The sequence below is a fragment of the Taudactylus pleione genome, unplaced genomic scaffold (assembly GCF_031769625.1).
Source record: "Taudactylus pleione unplaced genomic scaffold, aTauple2 ptg000206l, whole genome shotgun sequence".
NCBI lineage: Eukaryota > Metazoa > Chordata > Amphibia > Anura > Myobatrachidae > Taudactylus > Taudactylus pleione.
This window is the reverse complement of record NW_028284608.1, coordinates 5,759,762-5,783,536: the sequence shown is the minus strand read 5'-3', so window position 1 is coordinate 5,783,536 and position 23,775 is coordinate 5,759,762. Positions and strand designations below refer to the sequence as shown.

The 23,775-nt window shown below is 47.7% G+C and overlaps 1 protein-coding gene across 4 annotated transcripts in view; it reads left to right on the top strand.

Moving 5' to 3' along the window:
* Positions 1-11,942, top strand: part of MTIF2 (mitochondrial translational initiation factor 2) — a 36,643-nt gene extending 24,701 nt beyond the window's left edge. For 3 of the 4 annotated variants that reach the window (XM_088478014.1, XM_088478015.1, XM_088478016.1), the window contains exons 13-15: positions 1,303-1,443; positions 1,534-1,722; positions 11,453-11,942. In XM_088478014.1, coding sequence (XP_088334140.1) covers positions 1,303-1,443; positions 1,534-1,706 — 314 coding nt within the window. In that variant the 3' untranslated portion in view covers positions 1,707-1,722; positions 11,453-11,942. Of the gene's footprint in view, positions 1-1,302; positions 1,444-1,533; positions 1,765-11,452 lie in introns of all 4 variants that reach the window. The other variant, XR_015879241.1, reaches the window with a different exon arrangement.
* Positions 11,943-23,775: the final 11,833 nt, after the last annotated feature.

Sequence of the window (23,775 nt, the reverse complement as noted above, 5' to 3'; positions counted from 1 at the left end):
TGTGGGCAGGATGTGAAGGCCTTTAATGAGAGTAAAGTCATAGGTTCTGAGAAGACGAGCAGAGATGCAGCTTCTGCTATCATGAGTTCCTGCCATGTAAAGCTGGATACAGTCAGGACACTGTCTCACTGCCCTGTGTACAGAGTATAGTACCGGTCTGATGTGAAAGCTGTGTACTTTCAGGCAAGATGGGACTGTAGCAGTAATTAGATGTGAAGTAACTGCTGCAGCCTTTCCTGCTGGCTCTGGTCTGCTGCAGGCCTGGCCAACTTGTGGCTCTCCAGCTTACCCTCCTACCGACCAGCTGGGAAAGCATGCTGGGACTTGCAGTTCCACAACAGCTGCTGAGCCACAGATTAGCCAGGCCAATAAACGGCTGTTTCCAGGTCAACCTGATTCATCTCCTGTATCTTACAGAAGAAAACGAAGCCAACCATAAAGAAAGCATTTGTAGTGTTCATTCTAGCACCCTACCACCTGTCACGACCCATGCAGTTCCTCTTTCTTGCATGGGGTGTCTCTCTCTGCTCTGGTGCTTCTAGCACACGGAGCTGATGCAACAAACTGCTGGGATACAGAGCCCAGTGTGCTAGAAGTAGCAGAGCAGAGAGCGACAGTGAGAGGTGCAAGGTGCTAGAATGAACGCTACATTTACCAACCATGTCTGATGATTGTCCATGAGGATCATTTTTGGGAACACCTTCTTCTGGTTTGAAAAAAATTGCAAACCTTGCAGTGTCAATTTGGGAATATTCATGCAAATCGATGCAAAAGAAAAGATGAGTTTGCCATTAGCAACCAATCATATGCCAGTTGTTAATGAAAGCGAGCATTTAATTTATTGCCTTGAACAACATTAGGAGGTCTAGTTACTAAGCAGTGTTAGGAGACAGAGTGAAAAGTGATAAGGTACCAGCCAATCAGCTCCTAACTGTCATCTCACAGGCTACGTTTGAAAAATGACAGTTGGGAGAGCTGATTGGCTGGCACCTTATCACTTTTCACTCCTCTGTCTCCTAACACTGCTTAGTAAATAGACCCCTAGGTCTTTTCCATTGTACCAGTGTTCACAAATGGTTGCTCAGATTGAGCTTTTAGCTGCACAGTATATGAATGATTGATGCTGTGAGGTCCTCAAGCACTTTCCTTCCTCAGCAGAGAATATTACATGAAGCAGTAATGGCCATAGTAGGATTCAAGGAGAACGTCTGTGCATTCCGTGCATACTGGCAGAATGTACATTCTCATCTTAGGCTGGTTACCCCATAGATTAGTCACGGAAATTATTTCTCACCCTTACAGGGACAGCCTCTGTTCTGGCTTTATTTGACGTTGACGTAGGCAAGAAGACTGTCCAGGTGGCGGGTTGCAGAGTTCAGAGTGGTGTTCTAGATAAGAAGTTGAAATTTAAGTTGATCCGTAACAATGAAGTTATTTGGGAAGGTAAGTGAGGCGGCTTCTGACTTTAATGTCATTGCTAAGCTTCATTATTGTGTTGACATTTTGTTGAATTTGAATTATTTTCCTCCACAGGGTCACTATCGTCTCTTAAGCACCACAAGAACGATGTCCCGACAGTAAAGACAGGAGTGGAGTGTGGCATGAGTTTGGATGACGATGATGTTGAGATAAAAGTTGGAGATGAAATCGTTTGCATTGAGGAGAAGACCGTACCTCAGAAAATATCATGGGATCCTGGATTTTAAGGTGTCCAGTCGTGTGGTGTGTATCATATGTGAGAGCACACTGTCCTCAATGAACGAGGTGAAGCTATTTTACTACCAATGTTAAGCAGCTACTAGAAGGTTTAAATAAAAGAGACTTGTAGATTGAACATTAGTAGTAGTCACCACCCTTCTCCTTCCCTAATCCTGGTGAATAGGTGCAGCCTGTTCATTGGTCCTGGTAGGTGTGTACAGTTTAATAGGCGTGAGCTGAGATTGCTGAGCTGGCTCCTGTCTGTATTCAGCAATCGTCTTCCTCTGAATGTGGCTTGAACTGGTCTAATCCGGCCTCCATGTGATCCAGCACTATCCTGCGACGGTCCCCATTTCAGACGTGTAGCATTAGGAGACACAGGAACATGTGATTATGGACCCTGCCTCCTGGAAGTTGGACTCACAGTAAGAAAACTTTGACTCTTACAAGCCATATACATGGACTATCCACTTTAGCTTAATGTCCTTAGGATAGGACCTATGCCCATTTCTCTGGGCCTATTTTGTGCAGTTTTCCATCGAGGCCAGCCTATACCTGATCTGATCTTCTCTCCTCTGTGTCTTCAATCAAGCACCAGAAATCTTCCCTGTTACCTCTTCAGAGAACGACCTTTCTTTGTCTGTAAGTCAGTATAGACCAGCCATGGGTCTTTGTTCCTCAGGAGGTGGTGCTTTGAGCTCATATTGTGTAATGGCATTACCTCATTTGTGCTTTGCAGATCTTTCAATCACCGGATAGCACAAAGAGTTAAAATGTGGTGTCCTCAAGGATTTTGACTTGGGTAGTGGTTCACGTCCCCCCATGATGTCATCAGTTCCTATAGTAGGGGTAAAAAAAACTGGCTAATTAAAACAAAAACAGATGTCTGGGCACAGGTTTCAACACTCCAGGCGGTGGACATCATAGCATCTTCTCACAACTTGCAGTTCCTGGCAAAAGCTCCCCCTAGCGGCGGGAATGGACACCATGGTTTATTCATGCTGCAAAATGGCGTACTTTACCCCCTGTATGGCCACAATGCTGCAGGCAATTAAGAGGGAGACCAGTCTTCATTATTCTCATAGCCCCAGACTGGTCAGAAGGGCCTGGTACTCAGACATTATTTCTCTCCTAAAAAGAAAAAATACACAAAAAAACAGGTGCTAAAGAATGAATATGTCCAACCCAAACCGAGCTAGTAGATAGTCGTGATATTGCTCCTGCAGCTCACCTAAAGTCATAAACATACAGAAAAAGGACAGCGGTGGAGCAAATCACAATATAATTTTTTTTAATACATCCAATAAAATTAATCCAAATACTAGAAAGAGCTGAAAATTGGTAATTCTACTTCAGGGTCCATAGGGGGTCCACAGGGTTGACCTTGGGGTTATAGCTGGAACAGGATCCATGGGCACCACACAGTTAAGCTTTTAGCTCCCAGGATGCACTTGGGTCCTCCTCTATACCCCGCCCCCGAGCCACAGGCACCTCAGTGTAAGCTGGTGCCCGGCCGGAGTCGGTCACCGCGCAGGGGGGCTGCAGGAGCAGCCCCCAGAAGCTTTTTATTTTTCTAATAGATTTTATTTCTTTTAGTTTCTCTTTTTACTACAGACGGCAGCGAAGGGCTGTCTGTACAGACGCCCACGCTGCCGCTCTGATCCCCGACTGGCGCCGCGACGCCAGTACTGATCTGGGGATCGCGGCGGGAGGACAGAGTCCGTACTAGCCGGACTCTGTCTACCTCCCAGGACTGCTGCCGGAGTCGCCGGGGATTCAGGTAAGCCGCGCGTCGCTGGCTAGCGGCGGCGCGCGGAATGCCTTAAATGCAGTCCTTTAGCCTCCGGTCCTGGGGACAGACCGGAGGCTGCTGGCAGTGGCGGCGGGCCCCCCCCATAACCCGTGGGACCACTAGACCACCAGGGATAACCGGCAAGCGGGAAGCCAGCATCCCTGGGGTTATGGCCAGCCAGGGGAGGAAGCCTTCCCTGTCAGCGGCTCCTCCCCTCAGCTCAGCGCGCCTTTCAGCACGCAGTCTGGCGTCGCTGAGCTGCAGTTACTCGGCCACTCCTCCTCTGAGGTCTCCAGCGGCCATTTTCCCAGTGGCAGCGCAGATCTCAGGGAGCACGCGGACCGGTCCCCCTGTGTACCTCTCCCCTGATTAAGGACAGTGTACACAGCACTATAGCCCTCCCAGACACTGAATCTGGGCAGGTTGATTGTAGTGGAAAGGTGCAGTGAGTATATCTTCCTGCATGGTATGTGACTTTTTGCTAGTGCTGCCTGTCTGTGCTTATTTTCCGCTTACTGTCAGCTTATACCTATCCCTTTACTTCTCCTACAAGCCCTGCAGGTGTGTGGGGGAGGGGCGTTTCTACTGACCTCACTTATATAGATCACGTATTTGTGAGGTCCGTCACATACAGTTGTGTGCTACTCAGTGCCATATTGTGGGCTGTTGTTCAGCACACCGGTGAGTGCGTTTCACTTCTACCCTGGTGCCAGATATATAATATATTCTGTCATGTCAGACGAGGAGGTTGAGCGCTCAGTGGCTCCGGTGTTGGCCTCCTGCGGACGCTGTTCTGCAGGAGTAGATAGGGAGGATTTGTCACAGGATGGCCTGTGTAGTCGATGCCAGGTGGCTCCTGGCCCATCCAGACCTTCTCTGGCGCAGGAACCACCGTGGGCGATGTTTTCTCAAGTGCTGGTGTCTATTGCGGACCGTCTGTCGGTCCCGACTGCTCTCCCTACTAGGGCGGTGCCCCAGCCGACCATCCCCCATTCCCCGGGTGTCCCGCAGTTATTGCGGAGTCCTCCTGGGTCTCAATCAGTTGGTCCCTATGCGGGGTTGCCTATGTATATACAGGCTTCCCCTGTGCCGCAGCAGCCTGTGGTACCTTTTCAGGCCCCTATGGCGACGCCTCCACCATGGGTGGATGTGCTCTCCAACTCCGTGCAAAATTTGGCGGCCGCTTCCTCGGCTTTTCAGTCAATGTTGCAGACTGACATGCCTTCTAGGATTTGTAAACGCCCACTCATGACACGGGCTGCTCAGGTATCGGACTCAGAGGGTTCCTCAGATGATGGGGAGGTCCCTGATGACACTGACTCGGACGCCTCGGTCCAGGAAATGGATACCAAGTCGTCCATTAATGTGCGAGCACTAGTTAGGGCGGTGCGAGCTATTCTTCTTATAGAGGATGAGGCACCGGTTCCTAGGTCGAAGTTTCCTAGTTTCAAAAAAACTAAGGTGGCTTCTGCGGTGTTTCCCCTGTCGGATCAGTTGACGGATCATATGGCGGTAGCTTGGCAGGCGCCCAGTAAGAGATTCCTTCCTCAGAAGCGGTTGGCTTCTAATTACCCCTTCCCTGAGGCACATTGTAAAAAATGGGAAACTCCACCGGCGGTGGATTCCCATGTCACCCGTTTAACTCGGGGCGCCACCTTACCATTACCGTCGATATCCTCGCTGAAGGATCCCACGGACAGGAAAGTTGAGACTTGCTTAAAGTCTATTTACTCCCTCTCCGGGGCGGTGGCCCGACCGTCCATGGCCATTTCCTGGGTGGCCAAGGCCATTGAGGGGTGGGCCAATGCATTGGAAGATACCTTCCCGGACGACGCTCCGGATGTCCAGCGGGCGTTGTTGGGACAAATGAGGGACGCCGCTTCTTACATTGGAGAAGCTTCTTTAGATGCTAGTCTGCTGACCTCGCGGGTATCGGCTGCAGCGGTGTCTGCCCGCCGATCCTTATGGTTGCGGTCCTGGAGAGCGGACTCTGATTCAAAGAAAGGTCTGGAGGCCTTACCTTTCAATGGGGAATTACTATTTGGTCCGGACTTGGACAAAATAGTGGACACCCTGGCTAAATCCAAGTCGGCCTTCCTCCCTTCGGCGGCACTGCCTGCTAAGGTTCGAAGTTCGGCTTTTCGTTCCTTTCGGGTTCAGGGTAAGGCGAAAGGTCAGTCCTTCCCGAGACAGTCTGCGAGTAAGATGGCCTCTAAACCCAAGAAGCAAGCCTGGAGTGCTCGGCGCCCTTCTTCCAAGCAGGAAGATAAACCTGCGGCCTGATGGGACGGGCCTCCCTCTGGGGGACCTCAGAGTGGGAGGCCGACTTCTTCTATTTGCCCAGTGCTGGCACAATACCACCACGGATGCCTGGGTTCGAGAAGTGGTCTCCCAGGGGTACGCCCTGTCTTTTCGGCACAGACCACCCCACCAGTTTTTCTGCACAAGTCCTTCTCAGAACAAGACCAAGGCGTTACAGGTTCAGGAGGCTATAGAGTCCTTGCTGAAAGCAGGGGTCATTGTTCCCGTTCCTCTATCACAACGAGGGACGGGGTATTATTCGTCTCTGTTTCTGGTGCAGAAACCCAATGGTTCTCATCGCCCTATCCTCAACTTGAAGTCTCTGAACAAATTCCTCAGAGTTCCCAAGTTCAGGATGGAAACGTTACGTTCCATCATTCTGGCGATGGAACCGGGGGATTACATGGTGTCCCTGGACATCCAGGACGCCTACCTCAATGTTCCGATAGCATCTTCACACCAGCGGTATCTGAGGTTCGCTATCCTTCAACACCACTATCAGTTCCGGGCGCTACCCTTTGGTCTCTCATCTTCGGAACCAGAATGTACGGCTGCTGCCGTACCTGGACGACCTCCTGTTGCTGGCGAGCTCCCCGGAGGTACTGCTTCAACATCTCCACCTGACGATCGCTTGCCTGCAAGCACACGGGTGGTTGATAAATTGGAAAAAGTCCTCTCTGATTCCATCACAGCGGATGGTTCATTTGGGAGCCCTGCTGGATTCGCGTCAGCAAAGGATCTTCCTGACTCCGGAGAAGGTCGCCTCACTACAGCTGCGGATACGCAGTTGCCTGAGCCGTTGCCGCCTGTCGGTCCATTCGGCTATGAGAGTTCTGGGGTCCATGGTGTCGACATTCGACATGGTGGAATTTGCCCAGTTCCATTCCCGGCCCCTGCAGGGGCTGATTCTATCAGAATGGAACGGGTTACCTCACCGGATCCGCTCTCAGGTGCTGGTGTTGTCTCCGGACGTTCGGCTATCTTTGGCTTGGTGGCTTCAGACAGCTCATCTGGTCGAGGGGCGCCCATTTTGGATCCCGGACTGGGTCCTGCTCACGACGGATGCCAGTCTCCGGGGTTGGGGGGCAGTGACCGGCTCTTTGTCGCTTCAGGGTCGTTGGTCAGCGGAAGAAGCACTTCTCCCCATCAACATCCTGGAACTGCGGGCAGTATACAAGGCCCTGCAGTCGTCCGGCCCCGCTCTTCACGGAAGGGCGGTACAGGTGCAGTCCGACAACGCCACCACGGTGGCGTATATCAATCACCAAGGCGGAACTCGCAGTCAGGCAGCGATGTCGGAGGTGTCTCGTATCCTGTCTTGGGCGGAGGGTCACATTCCAGCGATCTCGGCGGTCTTCATCCCCGGAGTCCTCAATTGGGAGACGGACTTCCTCAGCCGTCACGACGTGCATCCCGGGGAATGGTCGCTTCACCCAGAGGTGTTTCAGCTACTCGTGGACAGGTGGGGACTGCCGGAGCTGGACTTGATGGCCTCCCGTCACAATCACAAGTTGCCCGTTTACGGGTCAAGGACAAGAGACGCAGGTGCAAGTCTGGTGGACGCGCTGTCGGTGACATGGACGTTTCACCTGGCGTATCTGTTTCCTCCGATATCCCTGCTTCCTCGGGTTCTGCGGAAATTCAAGCAGGACGGCGGCATGCTCGTGCTGGTAGCTCCGGCGTGGCCCAGACGTCCTTGGTACTCCGATCTGAGGAGCCTCTCCATCGACGCTCCGTACCTTCTTCCTCAACGTCGGGACCTGTTGTCTCAGGGGCCCTGCCTTTACCCGGATCTGGGTCGGCTGTCTTTGACGGCGTGGCTCTTGAGACAGCCGTCTTGAGGTCTCGGGGCTTCTCCAGTTCGGTTATTGGTACGATGCTCAGGGCACGCAAGCCTGCTTCAGCACGGATTTATCACAGAGTGTGGCACACTTACTTTCAGTGGTGTGAGTCCAGACTTTATGATCCTCAGGTGTTCCGAGTTTCTAGGATCTTGGAATTTCTTCAGTCAGGATTGGATCTCGGCTTACGCCTTGCATCTCTGAAGGTTCATGTGTCCGCCTTGTCCGTGTGGTTTCAACGGCGGATTGCAATACTACCAGACGTTCACACCTTTTTCCAAGGTGTTCTCAGGATCCAGCCTCCCTTTGTGCCTCCTGTGGCTCCTTGGGACTTGGCGGTGGTGCTACGGGTCCTGCAGGGTCCTCCGTTTGAGCCTCTTGAGGCGGTGGAGCTCAAGTGGCTGACATTTAAGACGGTTTTTCTCCTGGCAATTGCTTCGGCCAGGAGGGTGTCTGAATTGGGGGCGCTTTCCTGTCGCCCTCCTTTCCTGATTTTTCACCAGGACAGAGCGGTGCTCCGCACTCGTCCTGAGTTTTTGCCCAAAGTGGTCTCGAAGTTCCATATTAATCAGGAACTTGTTGTGCCAGCTTTTCAGTCCCCTGATCTTTCAGCTGGTGAGACTTCCTTAGATGTGGTCCGGGCGCTTAGAATTTATGTAGACCGGACGGCTTCGGTTAGGAAGTCTGATTCCTTGTTTATCCTCTTTGGTTTTCACAAGAGGGGTTGGCCTGCCAACAAACAAACGTTAGCCCGTTGGCTTCGTTCCGTTATTTGTGAGGCTTATGCACAGGAGGGCTTACCTGTGCCAGCCTCTGTTAAGGCTCATTCCACTCGTTCTGTGGGTCCCTCTTGGGCTGCTAGACGTGGCGCTTCTGCTGTTCAGCTGTGTAAGGCGGCCACTTGGTCTTCAATTCAAACGTTTTTGAGGTTCTATGCGTTTGACACCTTTGCCTCTCAGGATGCATCCTTTGGGCGCCGGGTACTCCTTTCAGCACAGGAGCGTCCCCGCCCTTAGTTGTACTGCTTTGGGACATCCCCAAGGTCAACCCTGTGGACCCCCTATGGACCCTGAAGTAGAAAACAAGAGATATGGTAAGAACTTACCTTTGTTATCTCTGTTTCTACGAAGTCCATAGGGTCCACAGGGCGCCCGCCCTGACGCACCTGGCTTCAAATGGGCTGTGTGGCTGGTCACCGGTTTTCCGTCTCCTATTGCTGTGAGTATGGTTTCTTGTGTGTTCCAGTCTTCCTTCTCTCTGTTCCATATTCTCCTCCGGCCTAGGCTGCTTACCAACTGAGGTGCCTGTGGCTCGGGGGCGGGGTATAGAGGACCCAAGTGCATCCTGGGAGCTAAAAGCTTAACTGTGTGGTGCCCATGGATCCTGTTCCAGCTATAACCCCAAGGTCAACCCTGTGGACCCTATGGACTTCGTAGAAACAGAGATAACAAAGGTAAGTTCTTACCATATCTCTTGTTTTCACAGACTATGGTAAAAAAAAAATAATAAAATTAAATAAGTAAATCTGCTTGCACACAGAATTGGAAAAATAAATACAAATAGATACCACTGCCACACAGTATAATTAGATCTTATTATCCTCAGACCGGAGAAAAGTCCAATTCAGGGCTATATTGCAGATGCGGAGACAGCCATAAACATTATTTCCAATAATTGAAATCAGCAAGCGACCATTGGGATTTAAAAGCAATCCAGTTGTTAGTGGCAACAGAAGTAAATATCAGTCTCCAATGGTGGCTTAATTGTTAGTAGTAAGCATTAGCAAATTTTGTAGCCAGTATAAAAGTTCAAGCGGCATTGTAATTAGTAGCAAGTGCGATGAATATAGTGAGTCGGACACTTATTGTACAGGCTTGAAAGAGAGAGTGGGAGAGATGTACTAAGCTCTGAAAAGTGATAAATGACCAGCCACTTGGCTCCTGTCAGGTTACAGGCTGTGTTTAAAAAATGACAGTTGGGAGCTGATTGGCTGGTGGTTTATCACTCTCCACTTTATCACTTTTCAGAGCTTAGTACATCTTAGACGAGAATGCATATACAAATCTCCCTTGAAATTCTTTGTGTGTTAATGGATGCTGTTTAGGCACATCTCTCATACAATTAAATATGTTCTCTAGCCTATTACAAATCACCCAATTGAAAAGGAATAAATATTCCCTATTCGTAGCCTGTAACCGTCATCCCGGCCAGCAAAAGGAGAAGGGCTGTCCTGGAGTCACAGCGGCTCAATGCCCGGCTGGTAAGGACAGAGCACCCGCCGTATGCATCAGCTGTTCCACTATGCCGTCTCACTGTGCTGCGATGCAGGCTCCCGGCGTCTCCTGACAGAGCCCATGCTGTGATGGATGGCAAACTCACTTAGCTGCGGTATACACTCCCGGCGTCTCCTGTCTTGTGGCTGGGACTGCACTTCCTGGTGTAGCGATCACCTGACGCGTTTCTCAGCCAATTAAAGAGGCCGTTTCTTGACTGATGACCCATGGCGTTTTCCAACACCATGATTTCCAAACCTGTTTAGAGCAAGTTTGCATGAATGTGCTGCAGGGCCTGGCTCTTGTACTTCATATAATCCAAATAGAAACCAAACCCACTGAGGATATTTCTCTACCCAGTAAAGTTTCTGCAGCCATGCCTTGATCATAAACCTGAGCTTTAGCTTCTGGAAGTGTCATGTCTCTCTTCTGGCATTGTCTCACTTATATTCCTGCTGTTAACACGTCTCTTCAATGCAAGTCTCCTCCGAATTGCTGACTTTGGACCTTGATCTATTTCAGAGCAGCTTCTACATTCTCTGCCAGAAGTCTCTGACCGGTGGCTTTTTCCTGCAAGATGCACCAAAACAAGGTTGTACTGCAACTGGTCTCTGGATTTGTCTCCATTTTCACCTCAACCAGGACCACGTCCTACCTTTTTTCTTTTCCATCTCTCCATCTCGATGGCATTACACTATTTTGGTATAGTGGATATGCCACAAATTAGCATCTTAGCCACAACCTAATTCAGTCTAAAGCTGGGCACTCACTATACAATTTTCTGTCAGATATCTGTCCAATCTGGCTGGTTGGAATGAAAACCTGGCAATGTATGGGAGCCAATGACAGTCGATCATATGGTTTTAAACACTGAAAAAAAAATGTAAACAAAAAATTTCAAATTGGTTAAATTTGTGTGTTTTAACCAATTTGTCTGAACAACCATTTTTGTCTATTTTCCAGTGTTTGTGAGAAAATGGATGATTGTCATTTGCTCCCATACATTACCAGGTTTTCATTCCAACCAGCCAGATTGGACAGATATCTGACGGAAAATTGTATAGTGGATGCCCAGCTTAAGTCTACTTTTGTCATTCTGTCAGAATCTTGCAGGAGTGGGACCAAAATGGTTATTTTGAGCTGGATACATGGGTGCTTACTTATGGCATATCCTGTCAAGGAGAAGAATTCTTTCTCCAGGGTCAACTCGTTCCAAAAGTCATTCTATGACGGTGACCACATCAATCCCAGGACACAAAAAGCTCTGTATTTAGCTGAAGGGTTTACACTAAATATTTCTGCTTTCTTCTGCTAAAGTTTGGGGGATCCTTAGTGCCTGGATTTCTACCAATGGTCCAGAAATGTTTTAAAGTTTGTGTGGGCATCCCTTAGACATATTTTTAGGTAGGTATCAACAAGGTTCAAGGTACATTATAAAGGTTTCCTACATCATTTGTCAAGTGAACTTAAAATAATTATCCAGCAAGCTTTTTGACCCAGTGTTTATTAATTTATATTACATGTATCTTTTTTTTATATCTTCACAGTGCATCTCCCAGCTTCTTACCATGCTTCCACCACTGTCTTTGGCCAGTCCCGGGACGGTCTGTAGTTTTTTTCATTCCTAAATAAATGTCACCACAGTGCTCTGCATAATGTGCGTTGATAGAGGGATGTTCCAACAACTTCAAGCTTTGACCAAAATCAAGAATACAGCAAGCAAACTTGTAAACCATGAACACTTATAATCAACCTGCTTGGCCCTACTATATCACAAGTACAGACAGTCAAGACTATGCGCTACTTTTAAATTGCCACCATGCATGACGGACGAACTGCTTATGTCTTCCAGTGCAAATTGCAGGGTATACTCCAATGTTAAGATGGTTACGTAAGACAGCTGTACATTGTAAAATTTGACACATTTTACGGTTTTCTTATTTATTTTGTGAATTAAGTTTTGTAAAGAAAAAAAAAATAGACCATTGTTAATTTAAAATGAAAAAAAACATAAAAATTAGAATTTTTTTTTTTTAATCTTTTTATGTTTTTTTGACCTTTACATAAAACCTTTTGAAAGGTTGATAAACAGAACAATGAAACTGATTTGCCTCACTCTGAACCATTATGAATCTTTACCTTAATAATTAATACATAGATGTTTCTTAATTTTTCGGTTTTGTTCCCTTGTTTTTGAGAGAGTACAAAACAGGTTCCCCTTTTTATTTATTCTCTAATTCAGTTTTATAGCAGTACGATGAAAAGGTGAAACCAAAAAGTTCACACGTAAAATCATTTGGTCAACACAGTAAGGTGAATATAACCAGTACAAATATCAAAAAGTTAAAAAGGTTGGTAGGGTGAAATAACCACGAGCATTATCCCAATAAAGGTGTGCGGGATAATACTCTTAATAAAATGTATCAGTGGGGAGATGTATCAAACATTCTAAAGAAAAGAAGGTGTTGTCCATAGTAATTATTCAGAGTCCTGCTATCATTTTATAGAATGTATTAGTTCAGTGGTCACGTTTTGCAGGTCTCCTGGCAGGTGCTCGGGTGTAGTCATTACTCAATGACACATTTTAAAAGATCCACAGGTGAAGATAATTATTTCACTTGTGATTCTGTGATAAGACCTGAAAAACATGCACTGCTTGAGGACAGAGTTTGAGAACCTGTGCAGTTAGTTAAATGATAGCTAGAAGCTGATTGGTTGCGATGAGCAATTTCTCCACTTGTTGTCTTTAGGTTTGATATGTCTCCCCCACCATGTTCTTGTATTTCTCTTTCATCCACTAGGGGACACTGGAGGTGCTTACGCTGGAGTATAGAGGCGTGGATAGCTGGAGCTGGCACTTTAAATAATTTAGAAGTGTGAAGCTCCTCCCCCTCTATGCCCCATCAGCCCTCAGTTTAGAAAATGTGCCTCATGGAGCTGGTCACAATCTGCTGTGATCCAGCAACACATATATGTTTATTATTTTCTTTTATTTAGGTTTATTTATTTTTGTACATCTTTTACACTATATTAGGTACCCTTCGCCACCTCTCTAAAGGTGGGGTCCGGGTACCTGGCGCCCTGTTCTTAGTAGAACAGGAAGGAGTGCACAGCGCTTATTACAAAAGCACTGACAGCTCCTTATCGCCACAGCACAACTCTAACAAGAAGAAGAGTGTGCTGCATGCTGTGAGAGCCTCCGGGGAGCGCAGTGAGTATTGCTGCGTATTTCCCGCTCCGACCTGCGCTCCCAACCACCACACCCCCCGAAGCCCGGCGCCTGCCTGCCGCCCAGTGTGTACATAGCGCTGCTTCAGGCGGGGGCATACAAGAGGACAGCCAGATAAGCTGTACTCAGTCCCTGCTCGACGAGGGGCGGAGCTACACAGCGCGGTCTCTCTCACACTGCTTAGGCAGCAGTTACAAACAGCGTGCCTGACATATTTTGTAACACTTAATGCCTGCATTCTCTCCCTCCTGAAGGCAGAGTGCAGCTGCAAGGCTACAGAAGGCTGGACTCCTGCACAACCATTAGCCCTACATCCCTGGTAGGGATGTAGGGCTAAGAAGGCTGTGATGGTAGGGATCCAGAAGGCTGTGAGAAAGTGCAGGGAGTCTAATCTGTGGGAAGGGAGTGGGGTGTATTTCCTCCTCTGTGTCCCAGACCAGCCTTGTTTTCAGTTCTGTCTCAGATCTGTTCAGTTCTGATTAATCTCTGTTTATACTGTGTCCTTCTGAGTGACTGTGTGTATCAATGTCAAGCAGAACAAAGGCTTCTCAAAAGCTGTATGTCTGTTCTAAGCGTAACAGGCATGCCACAGGGTCCACGTTATGTGACGCTTGTATAACAATGGACCCATCTATGGCTGTTACTAACGCCCTTCCATGGACCGCTGACATGGTAGGAGTTATGACGGACTTAACGTCACAGTTAGCTGAGGCACGCAGGTCTCAATATTAGTTATCAGTATACACATATCTGCGTCTACTATTTCCTCCCTGGGTGGCTGGATTAACCAGGTCTCTAGGCACCATGGTACAGCGGTGTCTGTACCCTCCGATTCACACCATTAACGGGAGTTAGAGTCTGCCTCTCCCGGGGTGGAATCTCTAATTTTGGCAGTCAGTTATATCCTCAATTTACCTAAGGATATAATTCCTGCGTCCCAGAGTATGAATTGTTTCATGTACACGGCTGTTTTTCCGTTGTCACAGCAGCTTTCTGTGACCTGGAAACAGCCAAATAAGCGGTTCAAAATTCCACGTCTGTTTCCGGCTAGCTATCCTTTTCCATCGTCCATGTTGGAAAAGTGGGAAATTTCTCTTCATGTAGATGCATCTATCTCCCGTCTCTAAGAAAACAGCACTTCTAGTACCAGGAGCTACTGTACTAAAAGACCCTTCAGATTGTAAGTGGGACAACCTGAAGATCTATCTATACTGCAGTGGAAGCTCAACTTAGACTTACCCTTGTTACCGCCTGGGTTAACAGGGCTGTGGTTTGCCGGGTCTAAACCTGTATCAACTGGTCAGCCCAAGTCCTTCCAGAGCAGAATTACATCTACTAGCACACATACGTGAGTCTGCAGTTTACCTGGGAGAAGCCTCTAGGGACGGGCCACAGAGCCCTCTGGTTGCACGCTTGGCAAGCAGACGCAGAATTCAAGCGTGTGGTGGAGGGTTCACCATTCATTGGTGACTTGCTTTTTGGCCTGGAAATTGGACACAGGGGGGTAAATTTTCTTTCCTCCCGTCTACTGCTCCGGCTCCCAGAAGATCTTACACTGGACCTTCATTTCATTTCTTTCGTGCGCCACATTACTTTTGTGGTAGAACTCCCACGCAAGCAAGAAGCGGCAGAGGTAGAGGTCGACCACACACTGTTGCTTGTCGACAGGAGCCTAAACCAGCTGAGAAACAGGTGGCATGATGGTCTTCCGTCCCACCTGGGGTCCCCTGCGGTGGGAGCCCGCTTGCAGAAATTTCAACAAGTTCGGAACCAGACCTCTTTAGAACCATGGCGACCAATTTCCCTAGAGTACCAAATAGACTTCGAGGTCCCCCCTCCACCTCAGTTCTTCACTACGAGTCTGCCAGTACCTGCAGACAAGGGGGTTCTACAGGAGGCTATACAGTCTCTAATAGTATCATCTGTGCTAGTTCCGGAGCAATCAACGAGGTATGGGATTTTACTCAAACCTGTTTGTAGTGCCCAAACCGCATGGTTTGGTCAGGCCCATCTTAAACCTCAAGTCCTTAATTCTGTATCTGAAGATGTATTTTTCAAAAATGGAGACTCTGCAGTTAGTCATAGCAATCTTGGAACCAGGGGCATTCCTACTATCCTGGATATCAAGGATGCCTATCTCCATGTTCCCATTTGGGAACCACACCAGGCTTTTCTGCGCTTCGCTATATTTAAAGATCATTATCAGTTTCGGGCATTGCTGTTTGGGTTATCCTCGGCTCCCCGCATTTTCACCAAACTCATGTCAGTCATGATCGCTCTCCTTCGCTCATCAGGAGTGAACATAACCCCTTATTTGGACGACCTGTTACTCAAGGCTCCATCGATATCTCTTCTATCACATCATGCCTTAGTGACATATCACACTCTAATCCAACACGGTTGGATAATCAACTTCAAGAAGTCAAATCTCAATACGTTCCAGAAACTTCTGCTTCTGTGCATGATATTGGATACGGAATCACAGAGCATTTTTCTTCCAACAAACAAGGCCAGGGATATCCGGTTGTTAGTTCAGCTGACAAACTAACCAAAGAAGGTGTCAATGCTACTTTGTCTGCATCTCTTGGGGAAGATGGTAGCTGCTTTCGAGGCACTACAGTTCGGCTGGTTCTACTCCAGGGTGTTTCAGCTGGACCTGCTAGCACAGGGGTCAGGGTCTCATCTGCTTCTACATCGACAGATCCGTCTCAGCCCGGTTACCAGAGTGGCCCTTCTTTGGTGGACACAATCCAACAATCTTGTTAGCGGGCAGAAGATTCGGAGTGTGGGACTGGATCATCGTAACAACGGATGCCAGCCTTCGAGGATGGGGAGCAGTAGTCCTCGATTATCACTTTCAGGGTCTATAGTACCCACTAGAACAGAAGTGGCCCATAAATGTGTTGGACCTCAGAGCGATTTATAATGCTCTGATAAAGGCAACAGAGTTTTTGAAGGTACGTCCGGTAAGAGTTCAATCCGACAACATGACGGCCGTCGCTTACATCAACCGCGAAGGAGGGACTCTGAGTAGCATGGCTATGCGAGAAGTAACTCAGATCCTCTGGTGGGCGTTATTCATCCCGGTTGTGGACAACTGGGAAGCGGATTACCTAAGTCGACAGGATCTCCATCTCGGCGATTGTAAGCTTCATCCAGACGTGTTCGACACGCTGATACGTCGATGGGGATGTCCTCAGGTGGAGGACAGGAGTCAACCTCTGTAATTCTCGTGGCTCTGAACTGGCCTCGGAGAAGTTGGTTCTCTAACCTTCGGTTCCTATTGTCAAACGATCCGTGGCCCCTTTCTCTGCACCCGGATCTTGTACAGCAGGGCCCTTTCATACACCCCAACTTAGCGCAGATTCTGGCCTTTGTCTGGGAACCTTAAAGGTGCAGGTTTCTGACCTTTCCATTTTCTTTCAAAGGAAATTGGGCCTCATTCCCGAGGTGCAGACGTTTCTTCTAGGGGTCTTGTGCGTGCAGCCTCCTTTTATACCTCCAATAGCTCCCTGGGACCTAAACTTAGTGCTTCTGTTTCTTCAGTCGCCCATGTTTGAATCTTTTGGAGGAGGTTGATCTTAAGTACCTGTCTGGGAAGATGGTCCTCCTGGCTCTCGCTTCGGCTCGTAGAGTTTCGGAATTGGGTGCTCTGTCCTATATGCCACCTTACCTTGTGTTTTATGCTGATAGGGTGGAACTCTGGACTGTAGCCGCTTTCCTTCACAAAGTTGTGTCGGCTTTCCATATCAATCAGCCTATTGTGGTACCATCGTTGGTGGAGGACTCTGGTGGTTGTTCTAGCTTAGATGTGGTTAGGGCTCTCCGCATCTATGTTGCCAGGACAGCGTCCATCCGTAAGTCTGAGTTGCCTTTTGGCCTCTATGATGCTGTTCGGAGGGGTTGGCCAGCGTCTAAGCAGACTTTGGGATGTTGGACTATTCATCAGGCTTATGTTCGTGCTGACCGTCGGCCTCCTTCGTCCATTTCGGCTCATTCCATACGTTCTATGGGTGCGTCGTGGGCGGCTGGTAGAGGAGCCTCCACGTCACAATTGTGCCGTGCGACCACTTGGTCTTCATTTCACACGTTTGTCAGGTTTTACAAATTTGATACGTTTGCTACTTCGGCATCCAGTTTTGGCCGCCTTTTCTGCAGGTGCCGCAGAGCGCTCCCGCCCGTGGGGAAAACTTTGGGACGTCCCCAGCGTAAGCACCTCCAGTGTCCCCCTAGTGGATGAAAGAGAAAATGGGATTTTGGTACCTACCGGTAAATCCTTTTCTCTGATTCCACAGGGGACACTGGACACCCACCTCTGCGCTCTTAGCCTGCCTGTTCGGCTTGTTCCGTATGTTGTATGATTCAGTTATTGTGTGTTCTTCTCTCCTTTTTACTCCGCTTGTTCTCCATCTCCTCTCGGTCTTCATTTTCTAAACTGAGGGTTGATGGGGCATAGAGGGGGAGGAGCTTCACACTTCTAAATTATTTAAAGTGCCAGCTCCAGCTATCCACGCCTTTATACCCCAGCGTAAGCACCTCCAGTGTCCCCTGTGGAATCGGAGAAAAGGATTTATCGATAGGTACCAAAAAAACATTTTTTGTCTCGAGTTTACCGAGTACCCAGTAATTTTTATATTGATCAGACCATTCATGATGATGCTTTTTCAAGCATTTGAGAATAAGCTACTCATTGGGGGGGGGGGGGGGGTTAGGTTTAGGGAGCGTAGTGGGGTTACGTTTTGGGGAAGGGGGTTAGGCTACAAAAAGGGAGGGTTAGTATACTTACCTGACCCCTATTGAGATACCAATCATCGGGATGTCGCTGTCAGTATTCTGACAGGAGGCATCACGACAGCTGGCATTACATACCAATTCCGTTGGTCCTCATTTCTCTTTGGGACAGTGCAGCTAACATTAAACTCCTCCTCTTTGATTTCTGGGAATGTTTTAGAGGACTATTGGCCTGATTTAGCACAGGTCGGAACTGCAAAGCTGCACGCAAGCAGCTTTGCAATTCCGTCCTTGCAATTATGGTAATGCATGCAGGAGGCATGATGACTCCTGCTAGATCGACCAGCTAAGTGACCCATGGTGTCACGCAAGCCGCAGTTACAACAAGCAGGCCAGGAAATCTCAGTCGGCCAGCAGAGATCCTGGCCTGGCAAAAATCTCCCACGACAAAGAATAAACACGTCAAAGAAATATAAAGACAACAATAGCCTATTTAAAATAAAGAATAAACAAATACAGAAGCTTAGAACAGCGGCTGGAAGGCATCCAATGTATTCTCTGGAATCGGGGGGGGGAAAAAAAAAAGAAGATTTTACTGGTAAGTACAAAAATCCTGTTTTCTCCTTCATTCATGGGGGACAACTGAAGATGTCCCACAGTAGTCCTGTGGATGCACAAAGCACCATGTGTCCAAAACTAACCTCTATGGACGCAAAAGTGTAAAAGCAATACAAGTATGCACAGTACACCATGTCCCATGTTGTGCATCCTGCTGAACTTGTGTAATGAGCCGAAACTCTGGAAGGAACAATGTAAGCCTGTTGGATAGTTCCTCTGCTCCACTCAGAAATTGTTTGCTTAGAAGATTGCCAACCCTGCTTGTTAAGATCATAGATTATAAACAAGTCGGTCTACTGTAATGACAAGGTGCGAGCTACATATGCACGTAAGGCTTGGACCACATCCAGAGAATGTTCTGAGGAACCCTCACTGGAAAGAACCAGATCCACTATAGGCTGGTTGATGTTAAATTTGGAAACCACCGTTGGATTAAAAAAAAAAAAAAAAGATGGCTTAGTACAGAGCTCTTACGGTCATCATGGAATATCAAATAAGAACGACACAAGGCACAAACCTCAAAAACTCTCCTGGCTGAGGCAATCGCCAAGAGAAAAACTGTCTTCCAAGAAAGGTGCTTCCAATTGCACTGAATCAAGTAGCTCTAACAAATCAGATTGTAAAAACTAATGTAAGGTTCAAATCCAACACACTGTAGGATATCTTTGAACGATAACTATATTGTTCAGTTTGTATGCAATGAACAACCAACGATGTGCACTGCCGCATGGACTATAATGATATCTTTGATTTTCTATACATGCAGGCCAACCTGGACGATCTAGTCAAGAATTGCCTGTTCTAAGATGTGGCAGGACGACTTCACTGAAATATATCTTTCAGTGTATACACCCAATATCGTTTGTCCTGCACTACAGAAAGTTCAAGGGAAATCTTTCAAAGATAGCGTTCATGGAACAGATCGTACCGTGTGTATGCACCGTTAGGAGGACGAAATAGAGGCTGGATATGAAGGACTCCCTGCAGCGAGATGGAAGGGAAAAATCTTTATTATTTCTTCAGGGTCCATAGGGCTCCACAGGGAGACAATGGGGTGTAGGTGGTGGATAGGAAGACCAGACACCAACAGTAAAGCTTTTCAATCCCAGGATGCTCCTGAATTGCCCCACACACAGCCTGAGGCAATTCAGTTTTGTTTGGTGCCCGGCAGGTGCTGGTTCAATGCATTTTAAGCAGCCCAAGCTTTACTTTTATGGTTTATTTTATTTTCCTAAAGACAGAGCAAGCAGTGCTATAGACAGGGCTCTGGACATCTGTGCTGCTGCTCCATCACCACTCCGCCGTGCCGCAACTCCAGCCCCAGGCTTGGTACTTACAGCGGGGCTACCGGGGGCCTTGCTAGCGGTTATATGCAGTCTTACCGCCGGTCTCAGGAGACAGATCGGAGGTGCTGATGTAGAGCCCGCTCTATCCGGGACTCCACTATTATCCGACCAGCCATTGTGGTTTGTGTAGTTGAATATAGTGCCCATTTCAGTTATATTTTTACATATATACAGTGCCTTGCAAAGGTATTCACCCCCCTTTCCATGTTTTGTTGCCTCACAACCTGGACTTAAAATGGATTGTTTGAAAGTGTGCATCAGTTCATTCACAGAACATGCCTACAACTGCAAAGTTGTGTTTTTTTATATTGTGAATCAAACAACATTTAGGACATCATCATCATTTAGGACAATATAACAGAAAACTTCAGTGTGAATAACTATTCACCCCCTAAAGTCAGTACTTTGTCGAGCCACCTTTTGCTGCAATTACAGCTGCAAGTCACTTTGGATAAGTCTCTATGAGCTTGCCACATCTTGCCCCTGGGATTTTTGTCCATTCCTTAAGGCAAAACTGCTCCAGCTCCTTCATGTTGGATGGTTTCCGCTTGTGAACAGCAATCTTCAAGTCTGACCACAGATTCTCAATTGGATTGAGATCTGGGCTTTGACTAGGCCATTCCAACAAATGTAAATGTTTCCCCTTAAACCACTCGAGTGTTGCTTTAGCAGTACGCTTCGGGTCATTGTCCTGCTGGAAAGTGAACCTCCGTCCCAGGCTCAAATCACAGGCAGACTGAAACAGGTTTTGCTCAAGAATATCCCTGTATTTAGCACCATCCATCTTCCCCTCGACTCAAATCAGTTTCCCAGTCCCTCCTGCTGAAAAACATCCCCACAGTATGATGCTGCCACCACCATGTTTCACTGTGGGGATGGTGTTCTTTGGGTGATGGGATGTGTTGGGTTTGCGCCAGACATAGCGTTTTCCTTGGTGGCCGAAAAGTTAAATTTTAGTCTCATCTGACCAGAGCACCTTCCTCCATACATTTGGGGACTCTCCCACATGCCTTTTGGCAAACTCAAATAGTGTCTTCTTATTCTTATTTTATCTCTAAGTAATGTCTTTTTTTCTGGCCACTCTGCCATAAAGCCCAGCTCTATGGAGTGTATGACTTATTGTGGTCACATGCACAGATACACCAGTCTTTGCTGTGAAACTCTGCAGCTCCTTCAGGGTTACCTTTGGTCTGTGTTGCCTCTCTGATTAATGCCCTCCTTGCCCAGTCTGTGAGTTTTGGTGGGCGGCCTTCTCTTGGCAGGTTTGTTGTGGTACCATGTTCTTTCCATTTGATGATGATGATGATGGATTTGATGGCGCTCCGGGGGATCATCAAAGATTTGGATATTTTTTCTTTTTTATAACCCAACCCAGATTTGTACTTAACAACTTTGTCCCTGACTTGTTTGGAGAGCTCCTTCGTCTTCATGGTGTGATGCCTCTTGCTTAGTGGTGTTGCAGCCTCTGGGTGTTTATACTGACAGATCATGTGACACTTAGATTTCACACAGGTGGACTTCATTTCACTAATTATGTAACTTCTGAAGGTAATTGGTTGCACCAGAACTTTGGAGGGGCTTCATAGCAAAGGGTGTGATTACATATGCACATGCCAATTTTCAGAATTTTATTTATAGATTCTTTTTTATATATATTTTTCTCATTTCACTTCACCAAATTAGACTATTTTGTGCAGATCCATCACATAAAATTCAGATTGTATCATAAAAAAAAAAGGGTAAAAAGCCAAGGCTGAATACTTTTGCAAGGCACTGTATACCTGCATTGTATGTGAATTGTGCTAGCTTTACTGCCTGTTTTTCCTCTCATACTGTCACCTTATACCTTTCACTTTTTTCACTATAAACATGTAATACTTGTGCATATAGGCGGTTCACTGTACTTCACATCTACCCGTATTTGTGAAGGCTGTCACATACAGTTTGTTGCATACTGCTCAGTGCCATATTGTGTGCTATACTGTCCTTGCAGCTATGTCTAGCAAAGGCAAGGCTAAGAAGCAGGCTGCTGCTTCTAAATTGGTCTCCTGCACATCCTGCTCAGATGGGCTATGTGCATCTTATACCAGGCCAGCCAGCCCCTGCTCAGGAACCCCTCTTGGGCTTCCTTTTCACAGATGTGGCAAAGATTGCAGACCACCCAGTAGTCCCTGCAGTGGCTCCCCCTATGGATTTACCACAACAAGTACACCCTGCAATACCAGTTATGCCTCCCCCATGGGTCGACATGCTCTCTACCTCTCTAGTGCAGGATCTAGCAGCTACTTCTACAGTATTTCAACATATGGTGCAAAATGAGAGGCCCTTATCCAGTAAAAAATACTCAACGTGCTGTGCTATCAGCACATTCCACACAGATCTCAGATTCTGCGGTATCATCTGGGGAGGCAGAAGACGCAGATCTCTCTCTGAGTCCCCCCTCAGAGGAGGAGGAGCTTCAGTACAAAGTGAATGTACCTGCACTAAGGACTGTAAAATAAATTCTTCATATAGAAGATGCTGAGCCAGCTCCTAAAGCAAAGGACTCTCTTTAAGTGACAGTGATGTTAGCAGAATTTCCTCACTCTGATCAGCTTTCTGAGCTCATGAGCGAGGAATGGCGTATGCCTAATAAAAAGTTTCCAGTGCCAAAACACTTGGTCTCTCTTTATCCTATTCCAGCAACTGATTGTGCTAAATGGAAACTCCCCCTAGTGATAGATTCCCATGTCACACGGCTGGTTAAAAGCTCTACCTTACCTATACCTACAGCTTCCTCCCTTAAGGACATGACAAATAGAAGCTTGCCTCAAGTCTATGTATGCTCTTACAAGACCTATTACTCGTCCAGCAATGGCCACTGCCTGGGTAGCAAAGGCCAAATTCCCTCTGATGCTTCTCAGGAACAGTTGTACTACATCAGGGATGCAGCCTCCTATTTGGAAGAAGCTGCTCTGGATACTGGCCTCCTAGCTTCCAAGGCATCTGCTACTTCGGTAGTAGCCCGCCGTACCATTTAGCTTCATTCATGAAAGGCTGACAACGGATTCCAAGAAAGCCTTGGAATCACTGCCCTACACTGGAGAGATCCTGGTCGGCCCAGAGTTATTGTTACTACCGTGGCAGCTTCGAAGAAGGCTTTCCTGCCATCTGCATCAAGGTCTAGGATGTCATCCTTTCATACCCAAGGAAAAGCCAAAATAGGTCAGTCCTTTCCTCAGCAGTCGGCATTCACAAATGCCTCCAAGCCCAGGAACAAGCAGGCCTGGGTTACGAGACGTCCAGCTGCTCGATCTGAAGACAAACCTTCAGCCTGACTGGACGGGCCCCCCCTGGGGGATCTCAGTGTGGGAGGCCAACTCCTCACCAAGTTCTGTGTACAAGAAATGGTCTCTCACGGGTACGCTCTCACATTCCTAAGACAGGCCTCCCTAAACACACACACACACACACACACAACCCTCCCCCACCCCCATACAGTTTTTACACAGGCCCTCCATGGTACCCGAGCAAAGTCCTGCTCCTCCAGGCCATTCAGTCCCTGCTGCAATCAGGGGTAATAAATCAAGTCCCAGCCTCAGAGCGTGGGACGGGTTAGTTCAGAAGCCCAATGGGGCTCATCGGCCTATCCTCAAGTCTCCGAACAAGTTTATCGGTACCCAGATTTCGTATGGAACCTCCGCTCTATTATCTTAGCTATGGAACCTGGGGACTTTATGGTGTCTCTGGACATTCAGGACGCTTACCTACATGTACCTATAACGTCTTCTCTCCGGTTTGCTGTCCTACAGCAACATTTACAATTTCAGGCTCTGCATTTTGAGTTTTCTACAGATCTGCAGGTCTTCACACAGATCAAACTTCATTGTCAGAGGGTCGGACTACTTCCATACCTGGACGAGCTATTGCTGTTAGCACACACTCCAGAGGTTCTTCACCACCGTTT